The 22,650-nt window shown below is 39.0% G+C and overlaps 1 protein-coding gene across 1 annotated transcript in view; it reads left to right on the top strand.

Annotated features, from left to right (window-relative positions):
• The first annotated feature begins 213 nt into the window (after positions 1–213).
• The window catches only part of CAMK4 (calcium/calmodulin dependent protein kinase IV), a 143,355-nt gene continuing 120,918 nt past the window's right edge, over positions 214–22,650 (top strand). The window contains exon 1 of the mRNA XM_085042823.1: positions 214–598. Coding sequence (XP_084898949.1) covers positions 423–598 — 176 coding nt within the window. The 5' untranslated portion in view covers positions 214–422. The remainder of the gene's footprint in view (positions 599–22,650) is intronic.

Genomic DNA, 22,650 nt, shown 5'->3' with positions numbered 1-22,650 from the left:
TCCCCTGCGGACCCGCGTCCCGCTCCCGGTGCCGGGAAACTCGCAGCGCTCCCTCAGCCCCGGGCGGCCAGGGGATCTCTCGCTGCTGGCGCGGAGCTGTCGCCCGGCTCGGTGGGGTGGATGGAAATGGTGGGAGGCGATGGAGATGCATCCCCCATCCCGGGGAGGCTCCCGCTGCCCCGCCCCGGCCCCGCCCCGCCGCCCCACCGCCCCGCCGGGCTGGGGACCCGCCATCGCCACCGCCGCTCAGCGCGGCGCGGGGGGAAGGAGGAGGAGGGGAGAGGGAGGGGTGACCGAGCGAGGGAAGGAAATAAGTAAGGAAGGAGAGAAAGAGGGAGGGAGGCGAGGTGTAGCCGCCGCCTTGTCGCTCTGCGTTCCGCAGCCGACGCGGAGGAGAGGACAGCCCCGGCAGGCGTCCCGGCATGCTGAAAGTCACCATGCCCTCCCCATCCTCATCCTCCTCGTCCTCCTCATCCTCCTCCTCCTCTGGCTCATCGGCCGCCAGCCGCCCGGGGTCCTCCGCTCCCGACTACTGGATCGATGGCTCCAACAAGGACACCCTGGCTCACTACTTCGAGCTGGAGTCCGAGCTGGGACGGTGAGCTGCGCCGGGCGGGCCGGGAGGGCGGGGGGCGGCGGGGCTGGGTGTCCCTGCCCGCGTCGCTATGGCGAGAGCGGCAAAACTTTGGCGTGCGTGAGAGCCAGCGGGAGACCGTGCGGGCTTCCACAGCCGGTAGGCTTTCGAAGGAAAAAAATCACAGCTCCCCGGGAGCCGAGCCGAGATATCCCCGGGGGACGGGAGTGATTACTGGGAGGAGGCATCGGTCCTGGCGAGCCTGGGCGAGCGGCTTTTGCTCAGGGGACCTGTGTGCCACCAGCCCCGGCGCGGTGTCGGCTGGAGGGTGGGCATCACTTCGGGAGCACCGAAACGCCACCTCATCCGCGGCATCCCTTCATAGCAGACTTTCCGCCGGTCTCTCCATTGCTGGCACCCTGCGCTGTCAAAACTCCCACCCGAGACAGGTGTCCCCGAATAGGCCTCTGCAAGCAGGATCCTCCCATCGGGGTGCAGTGTAGACGAGAGAGCTGCTACATCTTCATTCATTCATTTGGCACTACTGCCCTGGTGATGCTCCTGCCCAGCAACTCAAAGGTCCCAAGTCTTCAGTTCCTTAAAGACTGAAGTCTGGTGTCAAATGCTGTATATAACGTGCAGTTTTTGCCCTCTGAGTACATTTGTCTGTTCATGTTGAATTTACAGGTAGAAAATAGTGGGCTAAAAAGTGGAAAATTGCATGTTTTTTTAAAGGCTCACAGTACATGACTTAAATGTGTAAGTCAGTAGGCAACAAATAACAGTTGTTAGTTTTACCAGTGACAGAGTATTAAAACTCCTGAATGAATGTGGGGAATTTGCAGATAATAACATGGTTGCCTTGGTAGAATGTTTTTTCAGAAAGGGCATGAAATGAAAGTTATTGCTACAAAGCATACCTGTGCTTCCTGTACTGTAACTGATACGGGCAGGAAAGGTGACAGAAATACAATATAGTATAATTCTTGGCTTGCTGCCTAGGTCTTAAGTATCTGCTGCTACCTTTTTCCTCTATTGCTACTATTCCTAGCCAGATTTAAATAGGCATAGCTTTAAGTATGCTTATCACATTTAGACTTGACTTCACTGTACCCCTGTGCAGAAACATAAAAATGTAAAGCAGAGAACACTGCTGCATTGGTTTTGTGTCTAGAGTTGCCAGAAAAAAGAAACAAAACAGACTACTGGTGAATTACAACAGTTGATACTAACTCTGTCACTTGGATTATCACTGTTCTCTTCGGTCTGTCTAGAATCCTCCCATCATTTGTGACTGTGGGCTTTGCTTAAGTGTAATCTGTATTGGTGATGCATCTTGGGTTTATTGCATAAAGAAGGGTTTGTAATGTGTGACATCTCCAGCTTTTGATAGGAAGAACTGATGCTTGTAAAACTATTACAGTAAAGGTGAGGCACAGTGGATTTTTCTACCTTGCAAGGTGAGAGAGTAGATGCTGAAACACTAACAAAAGGTTTGAAAATGGAAGGTAACCACACCCAACCGGTGTAGAGATGTGAGCCATTAGGTCTGCACTGCTGCTAGATAGAGCTAGGAAATAAGATTTAAAACAAAAGCAAAAACAATACAGGAGAAAACAACCCTCTTAATCAAAGATTAAGAGGTAGATAAGGGACACAAGAACTTGGTACATGGTCTGAGGGAAAATTTCTCTATTGGGTATGACAATGAGATCTTGGTCCTTGGATCCCAAGGCCAGCTTTGAGATATTTTCAGAGCCAGCATCCAGAGTGCTGGTGGCTGTCTCAGAACCCCTCTGATAGGGGTATCTTGGCAAACGTATAAGGAAGATCCAACAATCCCTCTTGCCTCCCAAGTGTAATATAAAAGTATATTGTTTTCTCTTGGTAACTGTGTTTCAACCTTTTAGTTTTGGCTATGGTTTTGAGTATGTCTACAATAAAAGGACTCATTGCTTTGGTTAGTGGTGGTGAAAATGTGTCAGGTGAGGCTGAATAATGTGGCTGTGTGATCCCTTTAGATGCAGTAAATAAAGTCATATACTGAAATAACCAATGGAATACACTGTCCTAAATTATCTTTAGCAAATACAGGGATTGAAAGATGTCTTTTGGCTGACTCCAAAGACCTACATTTGGACGGCTGTGGCCAAGCATGGGAATTTCCCTTTGGAAGGAGTGCCCCTTGTGCAAAGTACATCTGACAGATCCCAAAGATGTCTTGCTCTGTAATTCTTGCTTGCATGACTGACTAAGGAGTCATGGAGGAAGAGGGAGAAAATCCTTCTAGGAAGAATGATAAAAGCCTATAAGCTTAGGTGGGAGTCAACAGCTGTTTTTAAACAGTGGAGTTCCACAGGGACTAGTTCAGGTGTCTGTGCTACTCAACATGCTCATAAATAAAGGGGTTGATATTTGCTGGTCTTTGTAAACTGTCAAAGGTTTTAAAGATAGTGTTGCCTATGAATTACAAAAAGACCTTACTGAACTGTTGGGGCATTTACATGCAGATGAAATTCAGTTTAGATAAAAAATCAGTCTGGAGGAGAAATCATTAAGAAACCATTTAGTTCTCTTCTGTCCCTAGTAAAACCAGTAGTGGGGTTATGAGAGGTATATGGGGACATATGTGGCATGGGTGGAACATCTTGCTAGATGTGCTTGTTTCCTGGTTTTATTAATTTCATGCAGGGTCTTTGGGTTATCTGTCAAAAAATGGAGTATCAAGTCAAAAATGAACAGCAGGAAGTAAGGCCACTTTAGCACAGTGTGCAGGAAGCCCTGACCACTGGATACTACGGATGCTGAAAACTTACACGGCCTGAATGGGCAGCTAGGCAAGTTTATATACAGGAAATCTAGGAAGACTGGTTAAACACGAAGATACTAACTACTGAACCGTATGTTGTTGAGAGTTTTGAGGGTACTCTCTGATGTCTTGATAGGAGTTTGCTCTATTCTTACATTCTTCTTGAGGTGTCTGTGTTTGGCCACTGTTAGTACTCCGGGCTAGATAGGCTTTTATTCTCATTCTTTTATCCTGTTTTTGTGCTTCACTGAAGCTCTGATTATTTTACTTTCTTATTCCATTTTTTACAAGGTTTTTTTGTGTGTAAGTGGAGCTCCAAATGCTGTAAACGTGAAATTTCGTGCTTTGTTTTACAAATGTCTTTGTTTTACAGGTTGCAACATTGATCAATTGTAGACTTTGGAATTTTGTTCTGAGCGTATTTCATCTAAAAGCTTATTTTCCACACTCCCTTGGAAAAAGATGTTGAAAATATTATACTCTAAACTTGTATGTTCCTTAAAGTCTAAAACCTTTTGTTAGACTTATATAACCCTTGCTGTATCTTTTGGTACAGAGTTTCTGAATCAGGATTATTCTAAATGTGGTATTTGAGTGAAGAAGAAATTCAGTAATGATTTTTTTGGTACTCAGCAATATTACAAAAAATGGAAATTTTCTTTGTTGGAGTTTTACTTGACATACACCCTCTTTTCCTAACTAACTACATAACTATCTGAGTTGAAACTGTCTGATGTTACCGTTGTAGGCAGATTGAAAATCTATTAAATGGTCAAAACCAGATGAAAGTATTTCCAATCAAATCCTTTGGGCTTTCTTTCAATTTCAAAGGTTAAATTAATAATGAAAAAAAAAAAAAAACCAAACCAAAACCACAAACTACAACAAGCCAAAACCCAACAGGTAAGTCAACTGGCATCTTTCTTCTTGTAAGAATCATAAATCTTCCAAGGTTACCTTTTCCTGCACAGATTTTCAGTTGTGTGATCCTTGCTGAAGACCTGAGATTGAAAGGCTCTCAATACTTGGCAACTTAGCTTGGATGGACAGTGTGAGCTGAATCATAGTTTATGTTCTTGAGTTTTTTAGCGCAGAAGAAGTTTAAATTCAATGCACAGTTTGAACTCAAGATTTGAGTGTGCAGAATGACGTTTTACTCTGTCAATCCTATTTATGAGAGCTGTCATCTTAACATCTACTTTTGTAATGGCATTTTTAGATGAAATCAGCTAACTTCCTTGTTAGCTGATTTTAGCTAACAAAGCTAAAACTTCTCTGTTAAGCTGATAAAAGTACTATTTTATAGAAATGGATTGGTTTTGCACTTGATGCTTTGAATTTCAAACAGTTTTTGCTTTGAAAGCATGCCAATTATTTTCCCCTCCATTCCTTCATTAAAAAAAAAGGTTTCTTTTTCTGTTCATCTCAAGAGTAATTTGTTTTATAGCCTCTTTGCCATGTTTATTTTGAAAATCACTTGCTCACTGTGCTTTAGGGTGCATTTAAAGTAAGTCTGTCCCTTCTTCAATAACACTTTCGCTCACTTGCTTGTGATTTTTTTTTTAGTGGACCTGAGGATTTTCCTAAGTGATGCAGGCGTGCAACTGACAGAGGGCACATGGTGCTAGCTGTCTGAATGTGAGAATGTGGAGTCCTTAGAGGAATCAGGATGAGAATTATCTTTGAGCAGAAACTGCTAGTGTGGATTTTCCTGTAGCACGAAGTAGCAAGCTAGTGTGGATTTTCCTGTAGCAACTTCCTGGTTAACCTCACACCATCAGGCAAGCAGGAAGCATTTTCCCTCGGACAGTTCCTGCCCATAGGAAAGGTGGTTGAACAGGTGGGTCTGAGGTCTCATTTGGGACTGTTGTTGGACTTTGCTTTGAGGTAGGAAGGTAGGAGATAGATGGAGGGGGCAGGATGAAATTTCTCACGTGGGCACCAGAAACCAGAACTTGCAGTGAATAGCCCAGGCTTTGACAACTAAAGTTCTTTACTCAGTGCAGGGAGTGATATTTTTTGCCCAGTTTTGGCTGGTTCAGTTCAACAACTGCTTGATTCAGAAATACAGGGCTGTGTTGAAAAAGCAATGAAAGAAAATTTACTCTACTCTACGTTCTGTAAAGAATATCTGAAATGAATAGGTGATCCTTCCATGTAATTTTAACAGCTTTCTCATACTTAAAAAAGGAGCTATTTATAATGAAAAACTATGATGGAGAATAGTTATTTTTGTCTTCTTGATTTGAAAGTTGTTTTTTTCTGTCCGCCACTATGCATTTATGTCACTGGTGTAGATAATTCTGATTTGAAAAATTATATTTCTAGGGGAGGAAATTAATAGCTCTTGAAGTAAGTACTCTTAAGAATACTGACAAAGTTTTTTACACAGATTGGTTTTAGGAGTGATAATCATATAATTTGTTTTAATACAAGAATTGTCATGCTTGAAAAACATTGCATTAGTCTGCAAGAGGTTAGTTGTAACAAAGTAATTCTTCTAGCATATTACAGAGAGAATCATAGAATATCTTGAATTGGAAGGGACCCCACAAGGATCATCAAAGCCCAAGTCCTGCTGGAGACAGAACATCTGAAATCAAATAAGTATTTTCAAGTGCAGCTGAAAACACTTCCCCGTGTGTGACTGTGGAATAAGCCTGTGTGATTCTGCGTGGAGGGCAGATAAATTTACTGAAGTTCTGTGGTTTGAGAAACACAGATGTATTCATTCCACTGTGTCTTTTTTTGTATTGTTTGAGCGTGCACACTGTTGTGTAAGGGACTGTAATGGACACAGTTTTATAGGCAGAAATCTTCCAGTTACAGATGTTTAAATGCTTGTTCACTTAATGAATAACCACGTTTAAAAGACCACCAGTTATGTGTGGTGGTCAGTGAAAAAATACTCAGCAGTTTGCAGTAGCCTGTGCCCCATCTGTGGAAATTCAAGTACTTGCTAGAAAGGGCTAAGTATCCTCTTGTGTCACTCAGATCAAAGTTTTATCTTCCTGGATATTGTCTGAAGAGTTCAATAAGGAAATAATAAAAAAAAAAGTAATCCCCAGCCCTTATTTTTTCTAAAGTGCAACAAATTGAGCCAGCTTTATTGCAGTAAAACCGAACAATTCTTATGTGGTCTTCCGCTATCCAAAATATTGACTGGGCTTTGGGAAAACAATCTTCTGACACTGCACATTTTGTGGAAAAATCTGCAAAAGTTTGAATAGTATTTTCATCTATATATGTATAATATGAATGAACCATTAGTAGGAGCTCAGATTGTATAAAAAGAAAGACTATGTACTTCCTTGTGCTTTCACAATGAAGCAGAATTTAACCATAGAAACTTGCACATTTATTTGCTCTTTGCTTCTTCACTTAGGCATTCTTACTGTGCTTCCTCTGTTCACAATAAGCAAACCTTTATTATCTGAACAATCAGTTCTTTTACAAGGAGTACAGTGATGATCATTCTGAGAAAGGATAACTGTTTCTTTTAAAATGTTGATGTTGCTTTTTGTTCTAGGTTTGTCTAATGTCTTTTCTGATGTTTATTGGTTTTATACCTCTTCCATTAAAAACAAAATGGGTAAGAATGACACCTTTTACAACCAATCACTGATAGCTTGGAAATTCTCTTATATTTGGTGTTAGTGATCCTTCATTTGGGCTTGCATTGTCAATGTACTTACTATCATAGGTTTCTTTCTCTTAAAACACATGGACAACTGGGTGCCATCAATATTTGTGTCTGTTGTCCTGTGAATAGATTGATGAGATGTTGTTCTGCTCCTGGCAAAGTAATTATGAATTAGGAGACCCTGCAACAATGAGACTTTGCAAGCGACCAGTCTGTAGCAACCCAAGATTTTGTCTCTGAATTTCATCTTCAGGGACCGAGAGGAGAGAAATTACTAGGAGCTATTCACCCAATTTCGTGTCTGGAACTATGTTCTAGTCTGGACACAAGTAATCAATTGAACAACATAGTGCTGTAGATTATAAGTTGGCCTCCTTGCATTCATATGGTTATCTGTGCTAGAGATAAAGAACAGTAAAATGTAAAAGATGAGGAAGTGGGAGCCCTCTTGAGGAATAAAAATAATTATAAAACTTGCTGCCCTTTGACAGTTTACTATCTATATATCATGGCATTTTGTGGGGGATAAGGTAAAAGCAAGTCCAAGAGTCATAATTCACAGCCTTAAAAACAAAACACTAAATGTTATGCCCTTCAACAAATGTATAGTCTGTGTTCCAATGCATACCTTGCTGTGAGCATCCATATGCCACGGATAAGATACCAGAACTCCAACTTCATCTCAGAACTGATGTCATCTCCACAGCCCTTTTCCCCAGACCCTCCTCACCAGAAACATATGATGCATCTCTCCTGTGGCCTGTCTCCAGGCATTGTGAAAAAAAAAAACCCAAAAAACAAACTAACTTGCTTGGATTTAAGGAATAGCTGTCAATTCTAAAACAGGATCATGTACATGTTCCCCTCCATACCTTTCCCCACAATATTTTTTCCTTTTTGCAAATATTCGTATTTTATTCTCAATTGAGATGATTATGAACACACCAGTATGTTTATTTTTTTTTTCAGTCTTTTGACCTTTAAAGCATATCCATGTCTATCAGGTACACTGCCTTTGGTTACTGATACTGCATCTTATTATACTCAATTTAGTGTGATTTTATTAATGAAGACAACCCTGATTGCTCCACAGACTTTAGCAGAACTGAATACAAATAAAAATGTTCAACAAGTGTCTTGTTTTTATCTATTTTTTTTTAATTGAGGTGGCTGCGAGGACAGTCAATTAGATCAGCTGCCACTGGTATTATCTTCAAGTACTTCTGAAATAATTTAATATTGAATGTTCATATTGATTTTCTCTAGATAGTCCGTGTTAACTGAGTCACACTGACAGTGCCAAAGAAGGTGGTATGTGATTTTTATTTTGTACTTATCTGTAAAAAAATTAAACACACCATGTTGAAAGTATTGGACTTCTGTACCCTTCTGTGGAATGCTGACCATAAATTGTGCAGCTTTCACTTGATAATGAGACCTTTAGCTCTTATGTTCTTTAGTGATTAGTTTGAATTTTATTCAAACTTGAGGACTTATCTCTTTCAGATTCTCTCTAAATACGAAATGGTGTTTGTTGTTCTCTGACTTATTAGGTGTCCTCTACCAGCCTAATGTTGTAGATTGAGAGGATTTTGAGAACATGCTTTGGACCAGAAAAAAATTCAATGCTCTTGGCACATTTTGATTATTCTTTTTTTTTGTGATGTAGTGGTTTTACATAGTTTTATACTTTTCCAGGGAAAATGGATTTTTTGGTAAGGCCTATAAGGCCCTGAGAGAATCTGCCATGGATGAGAGCAGATTTTTTTTACATGTATTTTTTTAACCTATTGGCATATTTTCTAGACTAATGAACCACAGTTCTGATCTGATATACAGTGCTTTACAGATGTTTGGTTTTTTGTCTTCCTGATGGAGATTGTGTTTGTTAGTTGCCTGTGTTGTGCAATAATGGTTTGTTAAAACTGGATGGAAGACATGCTGGGAACTCTGACATCATTACAATAATCTAAAGTCAGGGAGCCATAAGATACATGTACAAGAATGTTTTTGGCTGCCTGATGCTGTGGGTGCAGCGAGTGATCCTTCTCTCTATGTTCTCTTCAAACCCTCATGAATTTCTGGCTGACTAGATTAGTAAAATTAAAAAGGGAAGGGTTGAAAGCTGGTTTTGTAATGGGAAGCAACACTTCATGGTGTAGAGACTGATGATCACTTAGGAAATGACTAATAATACTGTTTAATGACTTTAGACACTCCAGGTGATCAGAGGAAGAAACCTAATACAGGTGGGTTTTTTCTTCTCCCCCACACCCTTCCTTTTTTTCCCAGGGACTCTTTGAAACCTTTTCAATGGAAGCTGTAAATGCTTGTGGAGTACACTGTTCAGTGGTCTGTTAGCTAACTGGCATAGGATTGAGTTGAAAGAGGAAGGCAAATTCTAGTCTTGAAAAACAGTACTAGAACAACAAGTAACTGGTAATATTGGAGCAATGTGTATGATGCTGAAAAGGCAATAATAAATGAATTTTGTCTGGTGCAGCAGGGAGGAAGACTGGTAAATTTATTGTGTCTTATTCTCCCTTCACAGCATTTTAATTCAAGAATGTCTTAACTGTAAACAACAAGAGAGTTAAGTAGTTAAAATTAGTAACTGATGAATTCTAAGTGAGATCAGTAATCAAGTCCAAAAGGGGTCAATATGTAATGGAGAATCCACAATGAAAGAGACCCTAAAATTCACTAGCATGTTTTTTTTCTCTGACAGTTGTAGAGGTGAAACCCCTCTCCTTCTCTGTATTTCCTCCATAATAAATATGCATGTAAATGATTTTTCAAGTTTAAATCCAAATCCCAAATTACATTTATAATTTGTAAGTATTCAAAAGTAGGTGGAGCAGGAATAAAACTGAGTGAAAAAGGCAGTTTTATTCATTACTATAAAAGTTGTTAACCAAATTGGTTTGATTGGCAGTAGCATAAAGAGAATATTCTTTTATTTATAGAGAATCATTAATTTAAAATGAGAAAAAAATCCTTTGGTCACCTTCTCCTCTGCATGATGGTATTTTTTTTGACCATTTGAATATTCAGCTTGTCTAGTCAAAGTATATTAGCTCATGTCAATGTACAATGATTTCAGATGGTTTGATCCATACTGGTCTATTTTTATTGTTCATGCCACACTTATGTATTGGAAGAAAAAGGCAAAATGTTATAACCTCTTCACATTTTCATCCTGCATGACTTTAGAAAAGATGAAATGTCATTTGTGAGGGAAAAAAACATAATAGATGAATTTCCCTTGCAAATGGCTGTCTAAATTAGGGCTGATGAAATTTATACTTCACGTAAATAACCCCACAAATCTTACTTTATTTTTCTTGTCAGTCCCTATTCTGTGAATTGGTTATGTTTTCTGTTTGTGAAAAACACAATAAATATATATCAGATAGCCTGTTTATGAACCATGTGTCTTAACTGTGTTGTATACCTAGTAATACCATTTTACTCTGTTTTCCTCTCATCACAGCCAAGACAGAATACTAATGATTAGCAAGATGTATTAGTCACCCAGAATGGCATGTGGCCATTAGAAGCCCATATGTAATTCTTTAGAGCCATACCTGTTAAAGCTTGTTTTATTATCCACATATTCTTATCTTTGCAATAGTTAATTGTCATATTTAAGAATTCTGGAATTTTCATCCCATAACAAATGTCAATATTTTGGCATTTCTCTTTGTTTTGAGTTAGAATGTGTAATTGAAGTGCTTACACACTGTGGGTAAGGGACAGTTTCCTAGTATGCAATTATTCAACAATTTTGAATTAAAATTTACAAACCCTTTCACGTTTTACATTTTCTGTTCGTTAAAGACATCCTTCACTCAAAGTAACCTGATTGCAAATATGAAGTAAGTTAATGTCTTATGTGATGATGTTTTGTGAGAGTTCCGATTCAGGTCCCTCTTAACTGTTTTCATCTTCTGTCTTTGGTTCCTGCTTGGACTGTGATTTACAAGCCACACCAAAAGTGGTGCAGCTTTCATATGATTTATTTCCCTGCTGAAACATTCAGAGGTTACAGAAGCTGTATTTGTCTACTGCCTCCAGTTACAAAATTCTCAGGCTTTTCTAATAAGAGCAATAAACATTATTGAATGGGATGGGATCACATTTGCCTTTTTTACAGTGGCTGTCTTGGTGGCTTACAGCTGTCTGGGCATTTATTGCCCAAACCGTGTGTTCTCCATTTGCCTTCTCTGTTTGCAATTGATGAGATTTTATAGCAGAATTCTTGTTATTTCTCTGTACTTCATGACCGTACAGTTAATGCTGCTAAATTTTATCCCAATTCTCTTGATCCTGCTCCCCAGGTAGTAAGTATAGGCCTTTTCGTTCTGGTATTACAGCTCTCTGCTGCACTGCCAAAGCCTCCCCAACCTTTATCATCAGCACACTGAATCAGCATACTCCAAAGTTTATGCCAAAGGCAATAATACAAATATTAAATAAGATGTATAACCAGCCAGAGGAACAGTTCTTGAACATGCATGCGAGATAAAAGTGAAGACACTGAACTAATGTGCAGTGTGTTTCTGGCAAGTTTTGATGAAGGTTAGATGCGCTGGCAAATTTTCTTGAGACTGCGAAAAAAAATCCTGAAAGCAAATGTCAACTAAAATTGTTCCTCTCTATACCATTATTCCACTCCAACTGAAACAGAAAAAAAAAAAAAAAAATCAGAATTCTTGCAGTATTGCCCATACCAATGATGAATCTCTTTTATATTCCTTTGGTGATTCCTAGGTCTGTTAGCTAAGGGTGCCTGTTCTTACCTTTCCTCCCCCAACTCCTAATGCTTCTTCTAGAAAGAGAAAACACTGGAATGCACTCTCAATCATCTTCATGCAAAGAGGAAGAAATAATCTCCACATATTTAATGGGCTCAACTTCAGAAGCTGCAAAATTGGTTGTTCTACTCCTGTCTTCTTGCAATGGGTGCCAAATAACATAATTGGTGTGCTAGTCAGGAAGCTGACAGACATCTTGATGTTTCAGTAGATTAGGTTTCAATATGCAGATAGATATATTCCTCCTCCTGTTTTTGAAACATGGATTAAATGTGCATAAATTTAATGAATCCTGAATGTGGAAGGACTCATCTCCAGTAAGTCTGTCAAATAAAAAAGAATATTTTTACATGGCATTTGAAAATTATGTGGGCCTGTGAGTTATCTGGGACTTGGTATATCCTCATTTCTCATCTGTCCAGCATAATAGTTGCAGTTGTGAAAAGTGACTGCAACATTGGCATAAAATACTTGCTTTCATACGTATTATGAAAAATATTTTTTAAACTTACTTGTGAACATTTCATCTGAAAATATACTGTGGAGGAACTGCATTTCTTTGCTCCCAACAGATGGTTGGTTGTGGTGGTTCTCCAACAGAGGACCACACCTGTAAGTTAGAATAATTCACTTAAATTTAAGGACTCCTTGTGCATGCAAAGCAGAAGAGAACTACCTTGACCACGATTACAATAAAAATCGTAATTTACAAGAAAGTCTCTAACCATCTGTACTTCTGTCACAGCCTTTTAAATATGAGCAAGACAGACAAGAAGTGTGCCTAAAATTGGTATGTGATAATTTTGCGGAAGAGACTGTACGACGTGGTTGCCCATGATACCAGGAGCTGTCTCGATGATTCAGGAGAGTTCTTCTCAGTTATCTTCAGAGTAACTGCATTGATTTTCAGTGTCCTCTTGTTGGTAGCAGCAAGTTCAGTATTGATCTGTCGACACCACCAAAGGATCAACCAGATTCTCCTAGTCGTATTCTTACCTTAAATTGAAATCAAAATGTCTTTGGGGGCCAATGTACTCTCCTACATCCTTAATGCCTGGCTAGTGGAAAATGTACCTAAACTGCAGTTGTTACTCGCAGAGGTGGGCATGCAGGGCACTGGATATGTGTGTTGTTGTATTTAAAGGAAACTTACATTTGCCTTCGAGAAAGAGTCAATTCTAATATAGCGCGGATGTGTTTCTCCATTTTGCTTGTGGAAACATCTTGTTTGGAAACACTTAGTATTTGTTTCCAGAAATTTCAGCCATTTCAGAATCTACTGACTAATGCATACATGTATGTTTGCAATAGAGTGTGAAATGAACTGGTCATCCTAAGTTATTTTAGTCTTTATAATGTGGGAATGGTGGTGCTTGGTCAGGTCAAAGGCCTGCTTGGGCCAATATCCTGTCTCCCATCTGCAGTGAGAAGCACATGCCTTTCAAAGAGGTGCAAGAACATCTATCCTTCCATGCTTGCCCAGAGCAGTCCCTCAGAAATCCAAAGCTAAATCTGAACCATCAGCTTTGTTCCTTGAGACAGAATAGTCATGTAAATTTGCATGCAGTGCTTGAGATGTAACAGAGAGTCATGGAACGGATGGAGTTGGCAGGGACTTCTTAAGATCATCCAGTCCAACCTCCCTGCATGAAACTGTTAGTTAGAGGAAGTTTCCCAGCAGTGTGTCCAGCAGAGTTTTGAATAGAAAACCAGGGAAGATGATCACCCAATGCAATTATACATGGGTTAATACCTAATACCTCTTAACAGCTGTTGAGGTTTGGGTTGGTTGTTCTTTTCTTTTTTCTTCTAGTCAAAGTCTTGATTTGTGTAATTTTTGTCTATATTCAAGTTGCTTTGCATGTGATCATATACCAATTATCCTGTTTAATATATGAAATTAAGATTGTGCTCAATATTCAAAATTTTATATGTATTTACAGGGAATTTCATCTGCCATTTAATACCCCATAACTGAATCCCAGTAGACTCCTCTTGCAGTTGGGTATAGACTTATTATGGAGAAATTGGATCATAAAAACAAATCCCAACCAGCTATTTTCACCTCATTTCTCATCTCAGCTTCCCTACTGGCTCCTTGAGTAGCAGACACCAGGTCTGGTCTATTAGACTTATTGATGACCTCTCTGTTCTATGAAAACTAAAATTTTACTCCTTACCTGTTTTGTATCTTTTAACCAACTACTAATTCGTCAGTGCCTTCTGTGATTTCTTCAAGAATCTGTTTTGAGGAACCTTGTCAAGTAACTTCTGAAAATCCAAGTAGACTTATCAATCACATCCACTATATATTCAAATGCTTGCTGAATCTTTCAAAGAAGATCTGTGGTTTTGACACATAGCTTCTCTTTGCAGAAGCCACAGTTACTCTTCCCCAGGCAAATGTATGTATCAATATATCCACAGTTCATATTCTTAGTGCTTCAAATGACTTCAGCAATATAGAGCAAGAATACAGTTGTCCAGATCCCTCTGATAAACATTTTAAAAAATTGTTGTCACATTTGTTTTGTTTCAGTCTAAAAGGGCTAAGTAAGTGTTGTACAGGAATTTAGATATTCCTTTACTTTGAGCTATTTCATCCATGAGTTCAAGTTAATACATTAACTGGGTCTCATTCAGTGCCCATAATGTGCTGTTGGTCATTTCATCTGTTCTTTTCCATAATGTCTTCTGCCTCTTCACTCTCTCTTTTTATGTGAGGTTTGAGGACCCTTTTTTTTTTAACATCTGTCTTCTGAGTAAAGAAAGATTTTAGCTTTGAAAAGCCTTGACTTTGTTCAATGTCAGATTTATCATGGGCTGTTCAGTAGACACAAAATCTTTACAGAATTAAAATATTATAAAGATTGTACAGCCACCTTTCAGTGTATTATGGCCAATCTGTGCTTGCTGAAGAGATAATCTTCAACGCAGAATGTTTTCCATTCAGTGAAAAACAGATAAGATGTTACTCTCCTGCCATTTGAGGCAAATGCCCATTAATAGTAGACTTGAAGGAAGAGTGAAGCTGCAGAAGCTGCTTTTCGTCCTTGCAAGGTTTCATCCTACACCTTCCTTTTACTGTACCTTAGCAGAGTTTGGATAAGGTGAAGGTTTTCACATATTTTTCGTGGTTTTTATGTCTGTCCACATGGTGTTAGCGCCTTTAAGTCCAGCAAAGGAGAAATGTGCATGACTAAGGATAAGCTAAAATTTAGTTAAATGATTGTAAATCCCCATGCAGTGACTAATCAGTTCATTTGTCTTTTTGACAAACTGTGCAAGGGACAGACAGTTTTTGGCAGTTGAGGGATAGAAGCTGAGTTCCAGTCTAATAGGTGGATGGAGAAAATTTGTTTTCTGTATAGGCATAGTTTTTGGTATAGAAATGGTGAATTAATATTGTTAGTCTTGCACCAAATTACTGATTTTCAGTGCTTCTGGAAGTTATTTATGTAACAATTTGTTTGACATGTTTTAAGAGAAGTACATGTGGCTGGAATAGGCTGGAAAATATAGTGTCTTTATTGGGCAGTGAAATTTTTGCCTAAATTACTGCCCATTTATCCTGACAAAGCTATGTAAGGATCTTTCGGTATCTACTAATTAATAATAATAATGATGTCTCCGTGGCTCGTTAGTCCTTTCTTGTCAGCTTCCATTGTCTCAGCATTCTTCTGTGACCTTACATTACAGCATCAGGTTTTTTTGTAGAAAAAGCTCCATTTTTTTAAACTGCTTGGAGGTAAAACAGGTGATAGTATTGACTGAAATGAATCATGCTTAGCACTGACCCTGAAGCAATAAATGCTGCTGTGAATACTTTGTCATTCATGTAGCTACCTTGAATTCATATATGTGCACACACCTGTAGGTGCAGCCAGGCACACCTCAGGTGGATGAGAAGTGACAAGTTTTAATGTGTAGTGACTTTTGCAATTCCTTTTGCTGTCAGGTGAATGGGAACCACCAAAGAGTGTGTGCTGATGGAGGTGAAATGAATGTTAGGTATTTAGAAGCCTAATGTAACACTCATTTTTCTTTGAAAGTGAGTCCCATCTTCTATCAGTGATGGACAACATAACATTCTGAATTTAGGTAAAAAAAATCTCTCCATAGAGGGTTGAGAGCTGTTGGTCATAATGGTTCTTGAGGCCCAAGAGAGATGATAAAATGACTGGATAGAATAATGGAATTACTTGGTGTGGAAAAGAACCTTAAGATGATATAATGCAACCATAAACCTCATGCTGCCATGTTCACTGCCAAACCATTACCTGAAGTACCACCTCTCAATGTCTTTGAAACAGCAGCTTGCTGACCATTTCCCCTTGGATTCTAGGGGCTTCATTCTGCCTCTTATCTCTGTCTTCCAGCTCAGGAGGCTGGGCATCCCAAGGTGTCTCGTCTGGTGTGGTGCAAGTGCTCTTGGCACAAGCCAGGGACACAGTGGAGTCACAGCTTTCCTCTGTTCCTCATCAAGTGAAGGAGTCTGAAAGTGTGCTGAGCTCCAGCTGTTGTGCAGAGCAGCCTCTCAGGGATTTTCTGTGCTTTCCCACACCTGAGATGCTCCAGGCATCAGAAATTTCTGAGGCACTATCAGCACCCCAACTGGTGGTGTCGTCTTTTCCCACAGAGGTGCTCACAAGAGAAGATTTACATCTCTTCTTCCATTCATGCCTCTGTTTTTCTGGCTCCACATCTCTTATTCTGAGATGGTCAAACTTCTGCCTACAGCTGCCATCCATTATTACTTGTAAATGTCTGGTTGTTGGCTACAGATTGCTTGTCAATTTCTTGTTTTCTCTGGCTAAACTCTCTTTTTGTGCATCTTCTTGGGGTCACCCTTTTAACCGCATGATAAAAATCCTCTTTTCTTTACCAGTTGCCACACTGTACTTCTGTGAGCGGTGCAAAGAGGAAAGCCAAAGTGAGAATATTCTTCCTTGCTTTTAGGTTTTTCAAAGAAAATGCAGGAGGCTGTTATCCCTGATTTGGCCTTTTCCACAGCCTTGATTTATGTTAGAACTTTCTGGTGCTGGGAAGATCCTTAAAAGGATCTCTCAGTCATTAAGAAATGAACATTTTCATGGACTCCAAAAGAGAAGTTATTCATCTCAAATTAACTTGACTCAAAATTTTGAAGAGGAAGCTGGAAAATGAGATGAGCATTATGTTGCTCAGAAACTGTTGATTTATGGTTAAGTGTCAGGCTTCATTTAGGGCTCTGCCTTGAACTGGGAGTCCTATGAGAATTTGCCGTGCCATGTTGAGATAGAGATATGTCATCCTGGCAATGATTTCCATTCAAAATCAAATATGAAATACATGCTTTAAGCATACCTTTCTTTGATAGAATTCTCATGTGCCGGCCTCAATACAAAATTGTTTAAACTGCCTTGAAAGATAAAAAGAAGTATGAAAATTATCAGTTGGCCATGAAGACTTCTGCCTCTGGGTTTCATAGGACTCGACTGTGACAGGATTGGGATGACTAATGTGATGGTTATTCACTGATTTTACACCAGCACCACCTCCACCTTTCCCCATTCCCAATTATGAGCCAAATCTACTATTGGAACCACTATTTTCTGACTTTCAAGTCTGAAAAACTGTAGGTAGGCAAATGTTCTTTCACCTCCATACTGAGTGCTCTTCAGCTTAGACTGCCATTGCAATCATTATGAAACAAAGCTTATTTGTTTTACATCTAAGGTATATTTAACATGAAACTTGATTTCTTAAAAAAGTACAAAAGGGCATCTCTCACTATAAAGCACTTTTTCTTTTTTTGTTAGTATTTAAGAAATTTTGCCCATAGTAGCATGTGCAAAGCTTGGTACACAGGAAAAATACTGAAAAACATGTTTGCAAGTAACATAAATTTCCCTAAAATTTGATGAAATTCAGCTTTAGAAAATATCTGCAGCCTGGGTTTTTTACTTCACTCACTAATGGTGAGAAAGGAATTGTTAGCTTGAAAGCTGTCTTCAATTCATTCAAATGATTGCTTGGGTAGGCACACTTGTTAAATGCAGATACTTAAGAGGAAGTCAAAGTACTTGGAAAACAGACTGCATCTGCCTGCTGCTCTACAGTAAATTCTTTGCTCACCACTTCTGCAAGTAAGAACTTTGCTGTACCATCTGCATGCTTAAATGATGGTGAATGACTCAAGAATGGTGATGATTCTTCCTGTATAGTGATTCTATCGTTTTCTTCCTTCTACTTAGCAGATTTCTTGCATGTGAATGGTGTTTGTTTCTGCTACACCTCACCAAGTGAGATATAAGTAGTCTTATATCTCACTTGGAAGTGAGATATAGTCCAAATAATGATACCTCTGAAAGATGGTTTGAGACTTGTAAGGCACCCATGGTGTTTGGATGTACTCCTCTGTCTCTTCCCTTCAGTAATGGGCTCAGGAGCACTGGGTGACTGAGGAATCAAGGTGCCCCAGTAGAAGGTGTTTCTGAACCTTTTCAGGTGTCCTTGCAGCAGCCCTGGCCCTGTCATGCAGCCAGCACTCAAAACCAAGAGAGAGTTGATTGGTGTCTCTCCCACTTGGAACCTCATCCAGGATGATGCTGTGCCTCACTTCTTAGGAATGATTGGGCTAGAAAGGCTATGCCATGAAAAGTGGTACATACACCATTGGAAACTCAGAGTTTTTGGTTTTTTTAAATTATTATTCCAAAAAGCAATTGTGAGTTTCAATCGTTTTAGTTTTCATTGAGACTGCAGTAGTTGCAGAACTAAAATTTCAGCAGTGCTGAGGATGAAAGTTTCCTCTTCTCTACTTAATAAGCTTCACCAGGTGAGTTTTAATGAGTTGGGCAGCAGAGAGTTTCTGTGGTCTGCTGATGTTTTGCATAGGCTGGCAAAGAGAGGTACTGGCATTGCCTCTGTCAGCACCATTCTGTGGGTCTGACTGTGAGATGCCCGAGTGCTTCATATGCACACCCATGTTAAGAGGCATACATCAGCTTCCTGTGTATGTAGGTTAGTTTTCACAAAAAATAATTCCATTGATCAGCCAAGGCTGGGATTTTTTCAAGGCCCTTGAGTAAATCAGGGGACTTAAAAGCAGTGAAAGTCCTAGAGTAGTTATAGTGACAGAAAAGCAGCAGCTTCAGGTAGAGTAATCTAAGTCAGATCTATTATGCTGAAGGATAACAGGTCCGGGGGGTTTCTTTTGTAATGCATTAATTGTAATTTGTAATGACACTAGTTTGAATAATTCCCTTTGAGGGAAACTGCAACATGCATACGGGCGTGCTCTGTCGTAAAATATTGAAAGTCTGATACGTCAAGGGTGGTTCATGCTATTGTTAATGTTAATGTTATTGTTTAAACTCCTATGGCTTAAAGAGCTACATAATTTTGTATTAGGTGTGGTAATCCTTCCTGAAGTACCTTAGGCCCATAAGATTGTATTTTCATTCTTAGGGTAATTTTCAGTGTGATATTTGAAATAGTGTTCATACATGTTTACCAAAACCTGCAAGATCATTATAGGTAGTTCTGAAATGTATAGTCCATTTATCTCTGCTGTTTTTTTATGCTACCATTTGGATTTCTTCCTAGTAGTTGTGTTCTACCACCTTCTGAGGTGGTGTTTGGCTGTACTCAAATCTTTCTTGTCCCTTAGCTCTTCAGCAGTCATTTTCTAGGAATCACTAATGTCTATTTATAGATACTTATCAGCAGAAGCCAAAGTAATAAATTGTGTTATCAGACATGGATACATGTCTGTTTGAAGGCAAGGTTTTTGCAGAAGAAAAATCATTTGGATTTCATCAAATGGAAGTCATGATTGACTGTCTGAAGCTATGATTTCTTGCATATAATTGAGGACCACGATTTTTGCTAGTGGGTTAAATTCTTCTGTGCTGTGGCTCCCCTGGCTCACAAGTTTCCTTTCATAAAAGCTTACAGTGTGACCGCAGCTAAGCTCTGTTCTTTATAAACACAAATAACTCATCTCTTCAGCTGTAGGTAGGAAAGACTTTGTTTCTACTTTATATTGAAGTCTTCAATTTTCTTTTGAGAATGAATTTCTGACACCGTTATTAAACTAGAGCCAGTAGTGTTCTTTGCTACCCTTACCAAATGCATGAGTGAAAAGCAGCAAAAGTGCATTGCTCTATGCCCAAAAGACTAAAAAATTCAATTTCTAAAGAATGGCAAATAATTGAGGGCACTCCAAAGTGCCAGGAGCAGCTCAAAATGCACTAGCATGCCAAATCAAGTGTAACAGTAATTTGCAGCAAACTGTCCAGACAAGGTAAACTCATATATATATATATATATATATATATATATATATATATATATATATATATAAAAGTTTAAAATAAATATAAATATATATATATATTCATTTGTATGAAACACCAGAGGGATGTGTTCAGCTGTCTCCAGACTTGCCAAGGTTCACCTCTGTGTTGAAGAGACCATGGCGGTGTAGAGAGGCTTTATTGTATGAATTGTCTTCATCTGGAGAACAAAATTTCTCTTTCCCTGAGGGAGATATTTGTCTCTTTTAAGTTAGCTGCAGGGGGGTCTTGCTGACTAGTTCTTTAGATTGTCCAGCTCTGTTTTAATTCTTGTGAGCTCTCAAGCATACTTTCCCAGATTTGGAGTGTCTGTGTTAAAAAAAAAAACAACCACCACATACTTTTAACTTGCTAAAGCAGTTATGGCCTGTCTATTAATGACCTCTCATGGTAATACAAGAAAACATTGATTGGCATCAAACACAGGAGCAGATGCAGGACTGTTGACACATCTGTCCATTTGAATAAAATGTAACTATTTTTAACTCTCAAATCACTTATAGCTGTTATTTCAATGTGTTTACCCAGTGTTTCACTGACCCTATAGCGTTTTGTCCTAGACTGTCTCCCTGTAGTATTTCTGGGAAGGTTGTGGGGACAATGCCACAAGCTGCATGGGGGTGAAAGTGTGTGGCATCTGCTGCCTCCACTCGTAATAAGGCCTATTACAGTGGAGGAAAAAATATGTTTGATAATGAATTGCTCTTGAAAAATGAAGCTTTCTTGCCAGTCATCTCCTCATGCTCGGATGCTGACAAGCAGTTTTCCTAATTTTTTTTTTTTTTTTGCCTCTGGTACTTCATGAGCGTTCATATTGTTTTTTCCTTTAGAGAGAGTGACAGTTTGGCTTTATCCTAATCTTCTCACTCTTCTTCTAATAGTTTCTCACTAATTTCCCCTGTGTTAACAAACAGCCACTTGTGGCTTTGAAATGTCTTCAGATCACACTTTTAATATTCTGAGATAAAACTAATGAAGGTGAGCAATTTCGATAACATGCAATTTATAGCTCCCCGGTCTTAAGCTTTTGCAAAGCTGTTACCATTCTTCTGCTCACCTGAGCAGAAGAACAAGCTGACCCTTTAGTGGAAAACAGGTATTAATCTTGAGCCTTGCAGAGATTTTATAACTCTTTTCCTTCTCCTGTGGACCAAGTAGCTGGTCAACAACTCTTTTGGTCTTTCTTATTACTCTCCCTTGCCTATGACCCTTAATGCTTGCCCTTGTTTTTCAGAGATGTCCTGTGCAAGCCTTGGTTTTCTTTTACACTTCTTTTTCATAATATGACCAATCATGTTTTGGAGAGGTGGGGTATGTCTGTTTCTTTGTTGTTTTGATTGTTTTTCCCCTCTGTTCTGCTTTTTCCTCATTGTGGTTTAGGGAAAGTCCAGTTTGCTATGTTGGTCTTTCATTATACTTAACCATCCCTGAGTTGCACTGGACAAGCTTGCATTGCTGCTTGTTGCTGTCTACTTTCTGTTTACTTTCCTAAATGCTCTTGCCTTAAACTTGCCTGTCTCTGATCCAGGTTCCTGGTTCTGAGTTTGACTTCAAAACAGCAAATCCAATATACAGCTGGTTATCTCTTATAGCCTTTGCCCTATGACTACAAAGCTGTTTTCACTGATTTTTCAAAACCATTCATATTCAGCACTGAACAAATATAGGTTATAGACAAACTGCTCTGTTTTAGCTATGTTGCTTTCCTTTTTTATTTTATTTCCCTCTTTGTTTATTTTCATTTCTATTCATTGAAGCCACATCCTTAGCTTCTTACACAGGAATCACATCTGGAACATTGCATGTAGTAATATTTAAGTTATATAATATGTACACATAGCTGCTGAGGTTTTTATACTGAATTATATGAGGCATCACTGATATTTATTATTCTCAAGGGATGTTGAGAAACAGAAATAAAGCCATTCCTGCATAACACTGAAAAGGCTTTTATTTAGTGATGTGCCAATCAGTACCTTCTCTTTGAAGCTGGAAAATTGACTAGCTATAAATTGACCCTCCAAACAGTAGAGCTGTCAATTACAAATAGAGTAAATATTAGCTGTTTAGGTTAATTTGGTCACTGTCAGTTACATTGGAATGTACATTAGTAGTTACTTGGGATGTCTAGTGAAAAGTTTCTGTGAGGTTTTTTACGACAGAATAGATGAATACTTTGTGGACATATTTGTTTGCAAATGGCAGAACACACCATTCACAAATGTGGAGATTTCTCCCTTTTCTAAACAATCTGTTAGTAATTAGTCTAAGTATCTTGTATACCTGAACTGCTTCATATGAGTTTTCCAAATTGATTCAGGGAACTAGTTTCCATAAAAAGAAATTTAGATTGTATAGCAACTGTATTCAAACATGAGAAAAATCAAACACATTGTCAGTATCTTTTGCATAGAGCATTCTGTCAGTTTCGTTCAATCTTAGCTGCCTTATGTTTCTTTTCCATG

This window comes from Lichenostomus cassidix, chromosome Z (assembly GCF_008360975.1).
Source record: "Lichenostomus cassidix isolate B80296 chromosome Z, HeHo_3.0, whole genome shotgun sequence".
NCBI classification, from domain to species: domain Eukaryota; kingdom Metazoa; phylum Chordata; class Aves; order Passeriformes; family Meliphagidae; genus Lichenostomus; species Lichenostomus cassidix.
Note: the sequence above shows the minus strand (reverse complement) of the source record. Positions and strands in the feature narration are given on the sequence as shown.